Below are 17,308 nucleotides of genomic sequence, written 5' to 3'. Positions count from 1 at the left end.
TGCAGACTGGGCAGGAGAGAACCTTCACAATCAATCCCCCTCTACGTAACAAAGGGAAAGAGGACCCCCTGCTCAGTCCCAACCAGATGCCTCGGCCCAGAGCCCCAGCATCTACTCCTGCAGCCCACCCTGAAGCTTAAGGAAGAGAAGCTGGCTGCTGGGGACCACCCCCACCCCCCACCCCCCGCAGAGGGGAGGGGACCAATTCTCTTTTCCAGACGGCTCCCTTCCCTCCCCCTGCTAATAGGTATTTCCTGTTTATGAGGCAGCTAAGGCTAGGCTTTTGGGAAAGGATGGAGATGGAGGAGATGGAGCAGCCCCCTCCTACGGCTGGGTTGGGGAGTCCTTGAGGAGTGCCTGAAGGTTGGGAGGCTCCTCCCTAGGGAAGGAGTGTTCCTTACATTGACCATCCAGATCCTCCTCCCTCCCACCCCACTCCCACCGTGGCCAAAAGCCCCTACGAGTAGGGGACACTGGAGGGGTTCTCCCCCATCTCCAGACCCTCAAAGGAGAGCAGCTTTCAGGGGAGGGAGGGGGGACGGGTGGTGGGGTGGGTGGGGGAGGCGGAGACTGGAGGGAGAAGTGGGGAAGGGAGGAGAGTGTCTTGACTGATGAGTCAGAGAGCCTGCTAGAGGGAAGGACAGCCTGCTGATTCCCACCTCCCCAGTCCAACCCAGCGGTCATTCCTCTGCCCCCTCCCCCCAGGAAAACGCTGATCCCAGGCCCTCAGGCGGGGGAGGGCGGGGACCCCACTTAATTAACCCTTTTAGCTCTAGTCCCAACTGGTTTAGCAGGCAAGGGAGGGTGGTTCATTTAGGGAGGAGGTGAGTTGAAGGGTTGCCACAAGAATTAGGATAATGCTTCTTTTCTTCACCCAGGTTGAATGGGGGCGCTTAACAAGGGGCCTCCAGAGTAAGACTGGGTTCTCAGCAGGGAGCATGGGGGGGGTGGTCAGCAGTCTCCTTTCCCTCCCAGTTTGCGGCGGGGGTGGAGAAAGAGCTACCCCTCGCAGCCCACCCTGGCTCCGCCTCCCCCAGTCCCTGCTCCCGCTCCGGCTCGTCACGGCTCCCAACTCGGCGGTGCGCCGGGGGGACCGACACAGAGTGTGCAGCTTCGCCTCTAATCCCTCCCCCTCGCTCTGCCTCTCCGGGGTCTCTGCCTCCGTCTCCTTTTTTAAAAGCTGCGTCACATGCTCGCCTTCCCCGAACGCTCCGGGCCCCTCGCCGCCCGCCCGCCGCGCGGCGCACGCACGTCGCCGCTCGCTGCGCGCCCGTCGGGTCACTTTGACACGGCTCTCCCCTCCCACTAGCAGGCAATTAGCATATTAATAAAGCCCGGCCCAGCCCGGCCCGCGCCGGAGAGCGGGCGCCAGAGATAGCGGGAGGGAGGAGAGGGAGAGGGGGGCGAGCGGCGGCGGCGGCGGCGGCGGCGTTAGCGGCGGGGAGGGCGGCGGGAGCGCACAGACACGCACACGCGCACACACGGACACACACTCGGAGGACGCACACCCGCGCACACACACGCAGAGGCAGCTCGCCTTCCCGCCTGGCTTCCTTCCTGTCTGCTCCGCGCCTGACAGGCTCCTCGCTGCAGCCAGGGCCCGCCCGCACCGGGCCGAGGCCGGGCCTGGCTGGGCCGGCGGCGAGGGCAGCAGGGGCCGCGGGCGGCGGCGGCGGCTCATGCCCGGCCTGTCCCCACGCGGGGCGGGCACCGTGACTCGGCTGGGCTCCCGGCGGCGGGCGATGTGAAGATGTCAGTGGGCTGTGCCTGTCCTGGTGAGTGAGGCGCACGGCCGCCCGGCCCCTCCCTCCCTCCCTCACCCTCTGCGGATCCCTCACCCCTTGTTTGGCGAGAACTTGTGTGGGGGGCGTCGGTGGCCTGGCGGAGGTAGGGGCTGTGAGGGGTATGCGGGGCTTCGGTCTCGGGGAGGGGCTTCCCCAACTGTAAATGCGCAGCAGCCTGGAGGCTCGGGGAGGGGATGCTGGGGGTAGCTTGTGTGTGGGGTTTTGTTTTTTTTTTGAGGGTGGGGGAGAGATTACTTGGGGAGGGGTTGGGGGGGCTGAAATTCCCAGAATTCCAGGGTGTTAGCCAATCAGAAGTGAGTCTGGACTTTTGACCCCCCCTCAGGTCATCATAGAGTTGCGATTGGCTGGTTTGGGTTGCCCCCCCCCCCTTTCCCTGCTGCCTATTCCCTCTTAAGATCCTGTGACACCCCCCTCCAGGCAGTTTCTGAGGACCGTGTTTGGGTGGAGGGGTTCATTGGGGCCCATCTTCCCCCCTTCAAATTTCCCTGCCTGTTGCCAGGGAAGGCTGGCCATCCTGAGGGACAGGAGGTATTCCTGGGGGAGGGGGGCAGATAATTGGGCCCTGGGGCCTGGCATGTCCGCCCTCGTGAGAGTGGGAATGTGGAGCCCCAGGCAAAATAGGAACTACTAGAGTGATTTGTGAGAGCTGAGTTGAGGGGAGCAATGCTTGAACCCAAAATAAGAATTTGAGAGAGAACTTAGGGTCAGAGCCCTGCCTCCCCAAAACACTGCTCTTGCCAATGACAACCTGGATCTGAGTTCTTTCCTGGGGAGGGAAGGCTCCCCTTCACTGCCAGGGGGGAAGAGAGGGGCGATGTGACTGGAGAGGTAGTCTTCAGAGGGCCTCAGAACACTGTCTGTCCACACCCCCAGGACTCCCCAGGACCCCGGGTTCTTGAGTTATTTGCAGGACCCCCTCCTGCCCCAGATTGGAGTTAGCTTTCTTCTGAAAGTCAGGTTTCCCCAAATCTAGTCTGGTTTGGGACCTTTGCCCCTCCTCGGGATGCTCTGTTTTGTGGGAGGCCCATACCCCACAACTGCCCCTCCCCCGCATCCCCAAGGGAAGCTGCCAGTGAGGAAGCTTCCTTGAAAATCATGTGACCCTGGCCAAACTGGGTTGGGCACACACTTAAAGTGCCTGCTGAGGCTGATGTTTAAGGGGCCCAGGGCCCAGAAGGAGGGCTAGTAGAGCCTGAGAATCCTGGAGTATCCGGGTGTGGGGACCCCTGGCTCCTGCTGCAGAGAGTGAGGAAGAGGAGAGGAAAGAGCTTACTAAGCTGGAATCATGCCCAGTCCCATCATTCTTCCTCCTCCCAGCTTGGTGTGCATATTTATGTGTGTATTTTCTTTATAAAGAAAATGCTGGGTGCCTTGTTTGGATCCATTCATGCTCTGAGTTCACCCCATGGCCTTGATCCTCCGTTGCCACACGTGAGCATAGCAGAAACTAAGGCTCTGGACAAATTAGAGGACTGAGTCTTATATTTTGATATTTAGTTCCTACAAATAGTGGGTAGGAGGTGGGTATGGAGGGGTTGTCAGGCTGGGAGTAGATGGGAGGTTGGCCCTGAAGTTGAGACAGGGTGCTTGGGTCCAGTAGAGAAGGGAGAAGGTTTCCTCCTCAGCCTCTAGTGTAGCAGCATGGGGACAGGAAGAGGACTCAAGCACCAAGACGTGGGAATGTGGGGGAGGGGCGTATTCAGTCAGTGCCCCAAAAGGCATGTTTCTTTCTTGTGTCTTGACCTGGTTGTGGGAGAGAGGGCAAAAGATGGCTAAGATTGGGGAATCATTTACCGAATGTGAAGAAGTCTGATGGATTGATGCCACAGAGGATGGATGGAGGTTAAAGGAGAACCACGTGAAGAAGGGCTGGAGAGGGGCCTGGAGGTGGGGAATGATAGGAGTTGGGATAAGAGAGGGGACCAGGCTTGCATGGGTGGGTGGGAGCACATGGCTAAACACAAGGACATCGTGGCAGCATGTACAGTCCAGGCCCAAAGATACCCCCCCCTACACACACCACCACCCAACCTGAGCAGTCCTAGGGTGGGGGTTGAGGCGCCCTGGCAGGCCGCCCGCCTGCTGCTTGCCTGCCTGTCTGAGTCTCTCCTTTGTGCTCTGCTGTCTCCCAGCTCCTCCTCCTCCTCCTCCCCGAGCCCAGCAGAGACAGCACATGCCCCACACATGTGACTGAGGGAAGCCAGAGCACATGCAGACCCACGAACATGCACACCACAAGATACACATATACACACACTCAGCTCCCATAGTGCTCCTGGGGTGGTGACTAGCTTCTGGGGCTTTGGTCAGGAACAGGTAGAACCTCTGCTAAGGGGCATCACCCTGGGCAGGGCAGGTTGCTGAAGGGGCCAGGGCCTGTCTGGGGCAGCATGTGGCTCAGAAGGGTTAAGGCAGGGAGGAGTGGGGGGAGGGGAGGAGAGAGCAGTGGTGGCGGCTGGGAGCCAGGAGAGGAGGATGGCAGAGCGCCAGGCCAACGGGAGGCCGGGCACAGACAAAGGAAGGGGGGCAGGCACACTGGAGGCCTGGGTCAGGGAGCCCCAGGGGCCCGGGCAGGGGGCAGCGCTGGTACATTATCCTGTGGGCTGGGGCAGGCTGCTGCCCTTCAGAGTTCTCACCTCCAGGAGGGGTGCTCTCCCTCTACTCTGTCCTCATCACCTTTGTCATTCTTTGCTGCTCCCTGCTCATTCCTACCCCAAATTTTAGGGCCTTCTAATTCAGACTTGCTCTCTTTAGCTGGACCTCTTCTGTCCCTGTGCAAGTGAGAGAATTAAGTCAGAACATGGAGAGTAGTAGACTTGCTAGAGAAGGAACTAAGAGAGGGACCATTTTGGATGATATGCCAGAGCCTTGGTATGTCTTGGTATATAGGGGCACTTCTCCCCAAAATTTGAGGAGACAGACTGAGTCAGGGTTCTGAGCTCTGAACTGGAGCAGAAGCCAGAGCATACACCTATACTCCTTCACATGTAGACACGCATTTGGGGCCGGGAATGGGCATTCCTTGGAGGGGGAATGGGAATGGCTGCAGTGCCCTAGGGCTGGGCTTGGATGAGTGAGGTTAGAAACCCAGGATTCCAGGCTCAGGCCCTTCTGTCTTATTATAGTCTGTTCTAGTTAGGGTAATAGTTGGCTCTGTGTGCTGTAAGGATTTCTTGAGGTACTGCCTATGAGTGCACTTTGGAAAGTTTAAAGGCACCAAACAAATGACAGGAATTGTCAGTGGGGGAGGAGTGTGGTTATCCCAGAGTTGAACAGTAAATTTGGGGGTCAGTGGGAATGTCTCAAATCCTGGTGTAGGCAGTATTTTGCTGGGTCTGGCTGAATGTCACAGATTTCGATGTTTGTGAAAGCTGGGGTGTGTCGTGGCCAGGCTGTGATGGAGAGTGCCGTGCAGGTTTCAGGAAGTGTGGTTTATGGGGTTCAACCCTGGATAACAAATGGTCAGTACGTGTATATACTAGTCTGTCACAAGTTCAGGAGGTATATAATGCGCTTTTGGTGTGTATATTAGGGTTAGGGGAATGTGTGTCACTAGTCCCAATGTGTATGGAAGTCAGGGTCTTTAATAGACAGTATGTGCATCTTGGGTTTGGGTTTATTTAGGGTTTGAGGTATATCACTGGTTAAAAGTGTGTTATCAGGTGTGCATCAGGTACTGATTTATGTGAAAGTGAGATGTGTTATTTATGTGTGGAGGATGTTCACAGAGCCGGGTGCAATATTATTTCTGCACAGTCAACTGGTGTGTATGTCGTGGGACTATGGGTGAATATGGTGGGGTGGGTAGGAAATAGGGAGCAGCAACTCCACCTTCAATGAAGTAGGAGATCATACGCTGCCCCCTCTAGCATGTGTGTGTGTGTTTCTTTCTTCCTATCTGGCCAGGGAGTAGGGTCTGGACCACTACCCAAGTTTTAGAAACACCTCCTCTCTCGGGATTACCCTTTGCATTGGAGAACAGGTTCTACAACAGTAACTACATATCTTTTTTACTGGGGTGTTGGGGAGGATTCAGCCTCAGACTAAGCTCCTCCTGTAGACCCTTGGTTGGGCAAGCGTGGCTTTCCTGGCTCTGACAGCGCCTCTTTCCCCTGCACCCACGTGTCTCTGGTGGTGGTGGTGGTGGTGGTGGTGGTGAAGGAGGAGGTGGAGGTGGAGGAGGAGGAAGGGGCCTCCGGCTAAGGCAGATCTAAGTCAGGGCTTGGAACTTAGCTGGGTTGGGGGCCCAGGAGCCTGGAGTGGCCCCCTCCCTCCAATCAGTGTTTACAGGCTGAAGTCAGAGTCTATCTCTGTCAAAAGTAACCCCCTGGAGTCTCCCCCCAGCTAGCTGCTCTGGGATTTCACCAGGGGTGGCAGCCCAGACCAGTGTTCAACCCAAGAGATCGTCGAGGAGAGGAAGAGGGACTGGGGGCACCTTTGGGAGGCAGTTTGAAGATACTGGGAGTCTCCAGAGGGGAGGGCACCCTCCTCCACCCCTGCCTGTGGCTTTGGCTCCCCTGCTCACTCCTGAGCACCGCACGAGAGTTGGGGAGGGGGCGGTGAAACATTTCAGTTCCTGGCCCCCACAGGCCTCCCTTCCATCCAGGTCTCTGCAGGCCCAGTCTGTTTTGTTTCCATCTCTCCATCCCAGTCTCTCCCAGTCTCTGTCTCTCTTTGTTTTTCTCAGCAGTCCTCCAGGCCTGCCTGCCTCCCTCCCTCCCTCCCTCTCTCCCTCTTCCTCTTCCCCGGCTGGGAGGGGGCGGGGCCGGTGGGGGCAGCTCCACCCTCTGCCCGCCCTGGGGCCTCATTCTGAGAGAGGCTCCGAGAGCGAGCTGGGAGGGAGGGAAAGAAAGGGAGAAAAGGCTGGGAGCTGGTGGGCGCTGTGTGTGTCCGTGCGTGTGCGATTGTGAGTGAGTGTGAGTGCCGTGCACTGCCTCTCCCGGTGCCCCGGCAGAGGGGCCTGGGGGCCTGGGGAGGGCGGGTGGGCTGCTTGGAGGCAGAGGCTGCGAGAGGCGGCGGCGGGGAGAGCCGAGGAGGAGGAGGAGGAGAGAGGAGAGAGCGGAGCAGCCATTGTTGAGGGAAACCTCGCAAACAAAGAAGGCTTCGGACTCCCCGCAGTCCCCCGCCCCCCAGGCCGGCCCCCTGGCCCCCGGCCCCCGGCCCAGTGGCCATTATAACTTTCCCCCGGGGCTGTGGCCGCCACGGGGCAGGCCAAGGCAGTGCGTGCGAGTCTTTGTGCGGCCCGCAGAGTGGAGCTCCCAGCCAGGCCTGCCCGTCCCACTCGGGACATGAGCGGCTGAAGTTGGCCCCCCTTCAGCCCTCACCCCTGCCAGAGCCCTGGTGGGCTGCCAGTTGCTCCCCGCACCTCTCTTGGGCCCCTCAGTTCTCCCAGGTAAGTCTGAGCGCCCTGCAAGCCTGTAGGGGGTGGGTAGAAGGTCCTGGGTCTAGCCCTGGCCTGGTGTGCTGGCTGGGGAAGAGGTGCCTCAACTCAGAGAGGCCAGGGCTCCCCGGCCTGCTGACCTCTGGTCAGCCCCGAAGGGCGGGAGCCTGCCCTCTAGTCAGGCTGGTTACCATGGAAATGCCCAGCTGGAGGTGCCCCCCTCAGCCCTAAGATGCAGCTTCCATCCTGAGAAAACTTTACTAGTTCTGGGCTCTTCCTTTCTCCTTCTTCCTAAGGTTTCCCAGATTGCTAGAGATGGGAAGGGGGCTATGTTTGACTCCAAGACTGGATGACACATCCCTTTCATCCCCACCCCCACTTTGCTCCCTCTACCCCTGCTGCTGGGGACAGGCAGCAACAGGGACAGATGGTCTGGGTGATGTTCCCTCCCCTTCTCTTCTCTCTCCCAAGCCCTTGTGCTGGGGCTACTGGGAGTTGCTATGCCTCTGGAGAGGTGCAGAGTTTTTGTGTCCATTCACTGGAGGTGTAAATAGAGTCCACAGAGCTTTGAATTTTTCCTCTTCAGAACTGTTAACCCAACCCCAGACAATGCCTGTCAGTTTGCTAGGGAGAGAAATTGAAGTTCTGAAACTTTTTTCAGAATTAAAGAGGAGCCCAGGTGTCCTGCCTCCCTTCTTTTTAGGGTCTTGAGCTGACACATTTCTCCAAGTGGCCCTGAAACTAAGGGCAAGGGCAGTGATGCTTTTGGGGGAAGGATGGCCTAGTTAAGGCCTGGCCTGGCCTGTGGTGAGCTGTGTGAGTTTGGGCTTCCTACATGGCTTTGGTCTACCTGTCTGTGGAGTGGGGAGACTTGGGGCTGGGTGCGACTGTCCCTTTTCTTGAGGACACAGGCTCCTCATTCAGTTCAGACAGGCATGTGAAGGCTGTGTGTGCTGTGATGGGAACATATGGACATGGCCTGTGTGAGCTCATGCATGGGGCGAGGGCCTGTTTTGGGCATACTGATCCTGCCTGGGGCTGCTGGGTTCCAGCCCTTGGTAGGCATGTTGGGGCGAGCTGAGGGTAGAAGCCTGCTAGGCAAGATGAGGCACACATGTGTGCAGGCATACACAGGCTCTGACTCTTGGCTTCTTCAGGGACTGTATAGTGTAGGCCCTTCTGGGACCCTCCTTTTGCCTGTATTGTGAGGAAGATCCCTGGGGAGAGAATTAAATGACACATTGGCACAGGGTCTTCCTTTGTCTCTTCCCCCTAAGGACAAAGTAGATTTTGTGTCTAAATTGAGGAGGAGGCTCAGACACAACCAATACAGCTACCCTCCCAAATGTAATCAAGTCTGGGGACGAGGAAGCACCTGTGTAACTGGGGTCGGGACCTTTGGAATGGTGCCTCAGTTTCCCCTCATCTTGTAGGGAGAGGGAAAATAGCATTGCAGGGGTACCTGGCTCATACCCAACTATGAATATAACACATCTTCCAGTTAGGTAATATAGTTCACTAGGAACTCAGTGCTGCTGGGTGAGGTGGAGAGGAGACGTATGCAGGAGCACAGATACAAGTAGAGATCCCTGTCTAGTTACCACCTGCCTCTTAGATGGAGCCTCCTGGAAGCTAGTCTCCTTCCTAGGCCTCCTCTTTTCCTTTTGTAAGTAGAGCAAGATTCAGTGACTGTAAGTCTCAAAGGCAAAATGGGTTGAGGTTTTGAGTTTCTGGTTTGGAGACAATGCTAGATTGGTGTTAGGTGTGAGGGAGGGGGCTGGCTGATAAGGGAGTGGCCGTTGGAGGGGGGTGGGACAGAAGGCCCAAGTGGTTATCTGGTCTGCAGCACCCAGCAGGCACCCACCCCCCTTTATCTTTCCATCCCCTGCCCTCCTGAGACCCTGGGTGTGGAGGAGGGGCAGGGGTTGGCCAAATTCCCTTTCTTTCTCCCACGACTTGATCTTCAGAGGGAACAGAAAGGTAAAAATACTGCAGGATATGGGAATAATCAGAAGATCTGGGCTCAGATCCTAGCTTTATGATCTTGGCAAGTCCCCTTGAGCTTTCAATTGCCTAATCTGTAAAATGGGAATGTTACAGTTGACCCTACTACCTCACATCGTGGTTGTGATGATTGAACAAAATAATGTAGTTGAAAAGGGGGTTTATCAAAATTAGGTTATAATGTTTGGATATTTATTTATTCTATGGTATTGACATTTCTTTCCAGTTCCAATTTTATCATCCAGGCCTCAGTCACATGAAGAAATAAAATCTTGGGCCAGGGTACTTCTAGTTTCTTAATAAAATAAGATTGGTACCAGATTTAAAAGCAGAGATAGGTACTCCCTAGGGTAGTCCCCCTCCCTTGGTTCACTGTCCACACAGTCTAGCAGACTTTAGGAGAGCTCCTAAGGGGCTCAGGGTGCCCCTTCTTCCTTTCCATTCTAGGTTGTTCCTCAAAGTCATTCAAGCTGTACTCACCGAAGGAGCCCCCGAACGGCAACGCCTTCCCTCCCTTCCATCCCGGCACCATGCTAGATCGGGATGTGGGGTGAGTCCTGTTCACTTCTCATCCCTTTTCCAGATGGGATCCTGCCTGAAAAGGGGAGGGAGTGACATCTCCCAATAATTCCTGTCTTCCACCCCCATTCTCATAGCCTCTTCCCTTATACAGCCCAACTCCCATGTACCCGCCTACATACCTGGAGCCTGGGATTGGGTAAGTGGAGTCCAATGGGGTGGGAGGTACTTTCTGTTACATGGGTGAAGGCAGAGGTGGGGGTGGGGAGGAGGCGCTGCTCCTACTAACTTCTCTTCTACACTTACCCCAGAAGGCACACACCATATGGCAACCAAACTGACTACAGAATATTCGAGCTTAACAAACGGCTTCAAAACTGGACAGAGGTATCCAGGGGAAAGAGGAGGGTGAGGGCCATCTGGGCACCCCTGTGGGATATCTTCTGATACACACACAAATACCTCTCCCTGTGCTCTTAGGAGTGTGACAATCTCTGGTGGGATGCTTTCACAACTGAGTTCTTTGAGGATGATGCCATGTTAACCATCACTTTCTGTCTGGAGGATGGACCAAAGAGATACAGTGAGTGGCCTCTGAGGGTTCTACCAGTTCCGCTGTGGGAGTGTGTACCTCCTGTGTCCTTCTAAGGTCTGGGAGTGGGTATTTGTCTCAGGTTATCTGTTTTGGCAGGGGTGGCATCTGCCTGACCCCTTTTGAGGTCCTTCTATTCTAAAGAGTTTTTCCCATCTCCACAGCCATTGGCCGGACCCTGATCCCACGCTACTTCCGCAGCATCTTTGAGGGTGGTGCTACAGAGCTGTACTATGTGCTTAAGCACCCCAAGGAGGCATTCCACAGCAACTTTGTGTCCCTCGACTGTGACCAGGGCAGCATGGTGACCCAGCACGGCAAACCCATGTTCACCCAGGTCAGCAATCCAGCTGGATGTGGAATGCTGAAGCACCTGAGTTTGATTCCCTTCCTCTTTCCCAAAATGTACTCAGCTGTTCCCCAAGGAGGCATAATGGGAAGTGATCAGACAAGAAGGGAGGGCAGGTGTGCTGCAGCATTGAGCAGGCATTTACTGAGCTTGTACATGACTGTATTCTAGGCCACAGGGGTATGTACACCAGTGAACAAGAGCCTGCCTTAATAGAAAGCTTATAGCAGATGAGTGTATCACTAGCTACATGGGAGAAGACAGGATCAGTTAAGCATTTCTACCATGTATGTGTTATGTATAAGGGTCAAGGGTGTGACAGGTATGTGAGGGGATAGTCCATGTCAGTTACATACCCAGATTTAGGTGCAGGTAGCAGAAGTATACGCAGTAGGGGAGTTGTGAGCAAATGGGAGAACAGGTATACTTTCAGGTATGGGGAGGGGGCAGAGCTGTGACAACCTTGTCTCCAGGTATGTGTGGAGGGGCGGTTGTACCTGGAGTTCATGTTTGATGACATGATGCGGATAAAGACATGGCACTTCAGCATCCGGCAGCACCGGGAGCTCATCCCCCGCAGCATCCTTGCCATGCATGTGAGTGTGGGCAGAACCCAAGACACAAGGGGGAGGGCAGACAGTGGGAAGGATGGGATAAGGTCTGCCATTTCTTGTCAGTGACCTGAGAGGGTTAGAGTTTCTCCACCTAAAAAATTATTGAATACTAGCCCCTCTTTTTCAGGAGTGTCACAGGCTCAGATGATAGGGCAGGTGAGCAGATGCATCCCAAGTGCTAGTATTCTTATCTTTCTCCCCCTCTAGGCCCAGGACCCCCAGATGTTGGATCAGCTCTCCAAAAATATCACACGCTGTGGGCTGTCCAATTCCACTCTCAACTACCTCCGAGTGAGTCTGATCGCCCAGTCTCTGGCCTATTCCACTTGGTCTCAGTTCCATGTCCCGCCCCTGAAAAGCCCCCTTCTGATCTCCCTACAGCTTTGTGTGATACTCGAGCCCATGCAGGAGCTCATGTCCCGCCACAAGACCTACAGCCTCAGCCCTCGTGACTGCCTCAAGACCTGCCTTTTCCAGAAGTGGCAGCGTATGGTAGCACCCCCCGGTGAGTGCCTTGCACCTGTACCTGTTCTTACCAGGATCTGATGCCATCCCTCAAGGCTGTTTCTTCTCATGAAGCCCTTTTCTTGCCCCTGGGTCTGCAAGATTGGGATCAGGGTAGGCTCAGGCTCCTTAGGAGCCAGAATAGGGAGCCAGGGGCCCAGGACCCTGCCCCACCTGAGTTTCCTTTTTCTGGCACAGCGGAGCCCGCCCGGCAGCAGCCCAGCAAACGGCGGAAACGGAAGATGTCAGGGGGCAGCACCATGAGTTCGGGGGGTGGCAACACCAACAACAGCAACAGCAAGAAGAAAAGCCCAGCCAGCACCTTCGCCCTCTCCAGCCAGGTACCTGTAAGCATCTCGGCTTTCTTCTCTCTTCTGGGCTGCCCCACTGCTGACCCCTGACCCTTGACCCTGTCCCATTGTGAGCTCACTAGCGGGCATAGAAGCACAGACGGTTTTTACCAGTGTACTCTGCCAATATGGCTGACTCTTATCACTGATGAGAGTCCTTGTTAGTCACATGCACAGTTGTGGTCACACAGACTCAGACATAACAATATAGATATAAAGGGACAGAGTCAGCCATGATAACATACGGACGTTCAGGACAGACAGCTTAGGGGCACACAGACCATCAGAGACATACACATTCACATTGATAGAGGACCATGCAGCCGCAATATGTGTGAATCTACAATACACCGACATGCACATGCACATACTTTCCCCATTGGTGTTTTTTATCTGCTCCCTCTCTTACATGTGGACAGAAGTTTAGGAGCCACCTAAAATGGGGGTAATAGGGAGCTAGGGGAGTAAATTGACTTCCCAGATTCTAGTGGATGTGGGTTAAAGGGTGTGATGCTCTGCAGTCCTTCAGTGGGAAGGATTCTAGGGGATAGAGGAGTCGATGTTTAAAATTGGGATATGAGAAGGGGGAGGGGGTGTTGAGTTTCTTGGGTGGGTATTGGGGCTCTGGGGGGTTTCTGCCGCCCTGGGCCGGGCGAGCCCCTGCCCCGATTATGTTTGGGGACCTCCGCCACTCTCAGGATGTGATGGTGGTGGGGGAGCCCACCCTGATGGGCGGGGAGTTCGGGGACGAGGACGAGAGGCTCATCACCCGGCTGGAGAATACCCAGTTTGACGCGGCCAACGGCATTGACGACGAGGACAGCTTTAACAACTCCCCTGCCCTGGGCGCCAACAGCCCCTGGAACAGCAAGCCTCCATCCAGCCAAGAAAGCAAATCGGAGAACCCCACATCACAAGCCTCCCAGTAAAGGCCTCACCAGGGCCACACAGCGCTCTGCCTACCTGCCCCACCCCTCGAAGCCCCAGGGAGCAGAAGACAGAATGAAGAGACTGAGCATCTAAAATGGGCAGCCTCCATCCACCCACTTCAGGGAGGAACTGGACTCGCTGGGGGCAGGTGCCAAGCTTTGCCCCGCAGTGGCCCTGGGCTGGGCCTGGCCTCTGCAGAGCCTTTTGGGGGAAGGGGGGTACTCATGTGGATGCCTACATGGACCCTGGGCCTCTGAGAAATGTTCTGAACACCCCCAGAGCATTTGCCTCCATCTTCACCCCAGGTTCTGGGTTCCCCATCCTCCTGACTCTGCCCCCTTCAAGCCTGGGGTTGTCTGTACCCACAGCTCCTAGGGACTTAAATTTATGGAGCTTGGTTGAGCACCCCTCCCCCAGGCCCTTCACCTAGGTGGCTGGTAATAGGGGGGTAAAACTCTGAGCCCCTCCCTTTTACCACCTCCCAGCTTCACATTTTTTTAAAAAATAATATTATTAAAAATGTAAGTTTAAAAAAAAATCATTCATGTCCCCCCTCTTCCCCTTATTAAAAGTCCTGCTACCTCCCTATACCTGGCAGATGGGGGGGCTTAGGGTCCAGGTGGAGGTGAGTGTGGGGGTAGGGTAGGGGAGTTACACATCATTTTATATAGTTTGAGAGCTTCAGACCAAGGAGACACTTTGCCATCTCTCTTCCCTTTTCCTCGGGGGTGACTGGAGTTGGGGAGGCATGCCATGGGGCAGGGGGCCATTGATGGCCTCACCTTTGTAACAGTTCCCAGCTGTTGTCTGTCTCCCCGTCCTCCAGGAGTCTGGCCTGCCCTCCTAGTGCTTGTGACTCCCTCAAACCCAGCCCTCTTCTCCCCCATGATGTGTATATTCTTTACAAGCCCTCCACTAGAGCAGCTGCCTTGGATGGGAGGAGGGGGAGGCTCCCTCCCTTAGGGAGTATGGCGGGAAGGGAGCAGCCTTGTTTGTCACTGTGTTTTTTGTTTTGTCTCAGTTGGGCAGGCATGGGATAGGGGAGGGGTTCATCCATATTCTCCAATACTCTCTTCCTCCAATCCCTCAAATTTTGTATCTAGTCCTCCCCTGCCCTCCATAGAGGAGCCACTGAGGATGTCCCAGCTCTAAGCTCACCAGGGAGGAATAGGCCTCTGTTCGCTAGTTGAAGTAGAGGATCTTCATCTCCCAATACCTTCCAGTTACTGGTCTCATAGAAGGAAGGGGAAGGCAGCCAGGATCCTCAGTTCTACTTCAGTTGGACATGTGGAAGCTCTGAGCCCAGTTTGAGGCCAAAAGCAGGATCCTATGAGTCTGGGCCCAGCTCTGCTTTTTCCTGCTGCCAGTTCCAGAAGTGTTAGTACCACCTCTCTTCCCACTCTTCTTTCTGGATTCTGGGGCCCTTTACACCCTGGTTCCTTCACTCTAGCTGCCACTGTTGGAAGGGTATTGTGCCAGGAGCTGAGGGAAGGGGGTGGGGAAGATGAATGTCCCACCCTAACTGTAATGCCTTTTTTTTTTTTCTTTTTTTTTTTTTTTTGGCCATTTGAGTCATGTATGGTACAGATCAATAAAGAGACTTTTGGGTTTGAGCGTGTCTTGGTTGGTCATTGGTGCCCAATAATGACTGCCCAAAGCAGTCTTTTTCCCTCCTTCCTGCAGTCCTAAGACCAGTCATTGGGGAAGAGGTATGAATTGGACTGTGGATTCCCTTTTACTCCCATCTCACATTTCCCCTCATCATTCTGGTGTTGCTTCTCATGTATCCCAATATGGCCCCTTGTCCCTCAAAAGTTGACTCCCCATTCCCCCTCTCTCCCAACTGTTCCTCACTCCTGTCTTGGGGTTGCCAGAAAGGTGGCCCTGAGGCAGGGTTCCTGAGATATCCTCCCCGGGATTAGACTGTTGGGGGTAGGATGGAGAACAGAGTCTCTGAAGGAGTTTTGGTTGGTTAGAGTTCCTGGGAGGCTCAGTCAGTGAGATTCAGGCCATTACTAGGGAGGCCAACCAGCCCAGCTGCCTAGGTCTCAAGTCGGAGAGTGGGATTGTTTATCTCCTTGCTGGCTTTGGGTGGGGCATAGAGGGAAAGAGGAGGATGCTTAAGCGGTGTTGCTAGGGAGCAGCCTGACACTCCATAGAAGAATGGAAAGAGGAATAGGACACTTTTAAACTCCTTTCTGGGTAGTAACTCCCCACCTCCAGTCCCCTCTTCCCCCACCATTAAAAAAGATTGTCAAGACAGGGACACCCTACTGTGGATTCGGAATGGGGTCTCAGTACCTACAAAGCCCCCTACCCAGTCTCCCTCATTTTCATCCCAGACAGGGGAACCTGAGGCCTCAGACTATTCCCCCACTAAGGTCTCTCTGGATCTGAAGTAAGACCTCATGGACCTGTGTCTCTACCCTCACCTCCCAGCTAGCAGAAGAAACCAGAGGACAGTACTTCATGGCCTACCCTGCTCCCTCTCCAATTCAGGAGGGATCTTAGCCCTGCCTGCTGCCAGCCCAGCTCCTTGTTGCCCAGTGCCTCAGGACCCCAAAGCCTGCATTTGCTTACACACAAACACACCACTCCTCTTCTGCAGGCATGACCTGACTGAAGGACATTGGCCAGACAGCTGCTACCACCAACTCACCCTGAGAGTGCTAGGTAACACCTACTTGCAGTGTGTCTGTCTGGTACTAGGTGTACATCTAACATTTTTGCCTGAGTGTGTGCCACTGTATGTATATATGTGACTGATGAGGTGGGAGAGGCCTTAGATATGTGTATGTAATAGAACAGATGCATGTGTGACTATGTATGTGGGGTAGTATATGCATTTGTTTATGGTATGTGTCTTAGTGGATTCATTCATTCAGCTAATATTCATTGAGCTCTCTCCAGGTTTCAGGAACAACTCTAGGTGCTAGGGATATGGTTCTGAACAAGGCAGAGAAAGCATGACTGCTGAGTGTGAGTGGGAGGCTACAAATACAGAAATGAGAATGCATTCAAATACAGAAATGAATCCATGGCTTAGCAGTATGTGTTGGGTTTGGGGGGCTGCTGAGGCAGCAATTGTGTGACTGGGTTGGGCATATGAAGGTTCATTGTGTGTGTGTGTGTGTGTGTGTGTGTGTGTGTGTGTGTGTGTGTTTTGGAGGAGGTGGGGAAATAAAAATAAAAAAAAGGTGAATTGCCAGGCTTGGACTCTGCCCTGCTTGGAGGAAGGGAGTGTGTCGGAGAGACTGGGGGACCCACTTTTGAACTCAGGAAACAGTGGCCAGCAGACTTCCTCTGGAGCCGCAGATCTGGCTCCTCCCTGTTGGCCCCAGCAACCTCCCTGAGGAAGGACCTTGGTCAAGAGGAATTGCTGAGATAGGGGAAGGGAGAGTCCCTTCAAGGCCCTCATCCTCTCTGTTTGCAGGAGCAGGTGAGGGCCCTGCCCCAGGTCCCAACATGATACGGAAAAAATTTGTTTTAGCCCAGTTAGCCCCCACCGCAGAGGCACAGGCCCTGAACCCCAGATTCCCAGTTCAGCCTGGGCTCAGCTCTTTCCCCATATTTCCTATCCCAGCCCAATTCAGCCTGACCTCTAGCCCCACTTTTTTAGGACTGCTCAACCTCCAGCCCTTTTAATATCCTTAGCCCACTCTAGCCTGCTCTGTAATCCCTTTTCCCAAAGGTAAGACTCCAGCCTAGCCAGCCCAACCCAGTTCAATCTGATTTCAAGTCCCATTCCCTAATGTGAAAGGTTCTAAGCTACCCTCCCAGGGCCTCCCCCCATCCCCACCCCCCCCTTTTTTTTTTTTTTCATAAAGTAGGGCCTCTTTGGGGGATTGGTAGATGTAGAGGTGAAGGTATAGGATTAAGAACTATAGCCTGGAGGAAGGGAAGGCAGGGAGGTGAGGGGTAGGAGGTATTGAAGATGACCCAGGCATGTTGTGGGCCAGGCTGAAAGGAAAGGAATGTGTAAAAAAGTTTTAAGTCAGTGATCCCCGACTCGCGAGCTGAATTTCAAAGATCCTGGTTTTGGCCCTTGCTTATTCCAGTTCCCAGTACCCCGAATGCTTACAATGACTGTCTACCCTTTGACCACAGTCCCATTCTCTCAGGACCCACTTATGAAACTCCTCCCCACCCCCATGCTGAGGTCTTCAATGAAGCAGAACAGGAAATGGGTGGGAAACTACACACTCTGCAGTTCTTAACCTGGGGAATGGGGGAAGCTGAATGGGAATGGCAGCTGACCCAC

The 17,308-nt window shown here is 54.7% G+C and overlaps 1 protein-coding gene across 4 annotated transcripts; it reads left to right on the top strand.

The window, feature by feature from the left end:
• The first annotated feature begins 1,314 nt into the window (after window positions 1–1,314).
• Window positions 1,315–14,655, top strand: LDB1 (LIM domain binding 1). Of its 4 annotated transcripts, none has more exons than XM_079793599.1 (11): window positions 1,315–1,775; window positions 9,637–9,739; window positions 9,863–9,907; window positions 10,023–10,095; window positions 10,189–10,291; window positions 10,465–10,637; window positions 11,123–11,245; window positions 11,471–11,554; window positions 11,645–11,768; window positions 11,966–12,114; window positions 12,816–14,655. In XM_079793599.1, exons 1-11 carry the CDS (start codon window positions 1,751–1,753, stop codon window positions 13,044–13,046), a joined length of 1,233 nt encoding a protein of 410 aa, XP_079649725.1. In that variant the 5' UTR covers window positions 1,315–1,750; the 3' UTR covers window positions 13,047–14,655. The 4 variants fall into 4 exon arrangements, with proteins under 4 accessions (XP_079649725.1, XP_079649726.1, XP_079649724.1 ...); XM_079793600.1 differs by having other exon boundaries at window positions 1,322–1,775; window positions 10,020–10,095; window positions 11,966–12,108; window positions 12,816–14,654; XM_079793598.1 differs by having other exon boundaries at window positions 1,323–1,775; window positions 10,020–10,095; window positions 12,816–14,654.
• The last annotated feature ends 2,653 nt before the right edge of the window (window positions 14,656–17,308 follow it).

The sequence above is a fragment of the Cnephaeus nilssonii genome (genome assembly GCF_951640355.1).
Source record: "Cnephaeus nilssonii genome assembly, chromosome: 16".
In the NCBI taxonomy this organism is placed as follows: Eukaryota; Metazoa; Chordata; class Mammalia; order Chiroptera; family Vespertilionidae; genus Cnephaeus; species Cnephaeus nilssonii.
This window is presented reverse-complemented; position numbering and strand designations above follow the sequence as displayed.

Excerpts from the sequence above, each read along its gene's own strand:
- LDB1 (XM_079793598.1), top strand. The coding sequence starts at position 1,751 with ATGTCAGTGGGCTGTGCCTGTCCTG. Across the intron at positions 11,555-11,644 it reads CCACTCTCAACTACCTCCGA|CTTTGTGTGATACTCGAGCC; the intron begins GTGAGTCTGATC and ends ATCTCCCTACAG. Across the intron at positions 11,769-11,965 it reads GCGTATGGTAGCACCCCCCG|CGGAGCCCGCCCGGCAGCAG; the intron begins GTGAGTGCCTTG and ends TTTCTGGCACAG.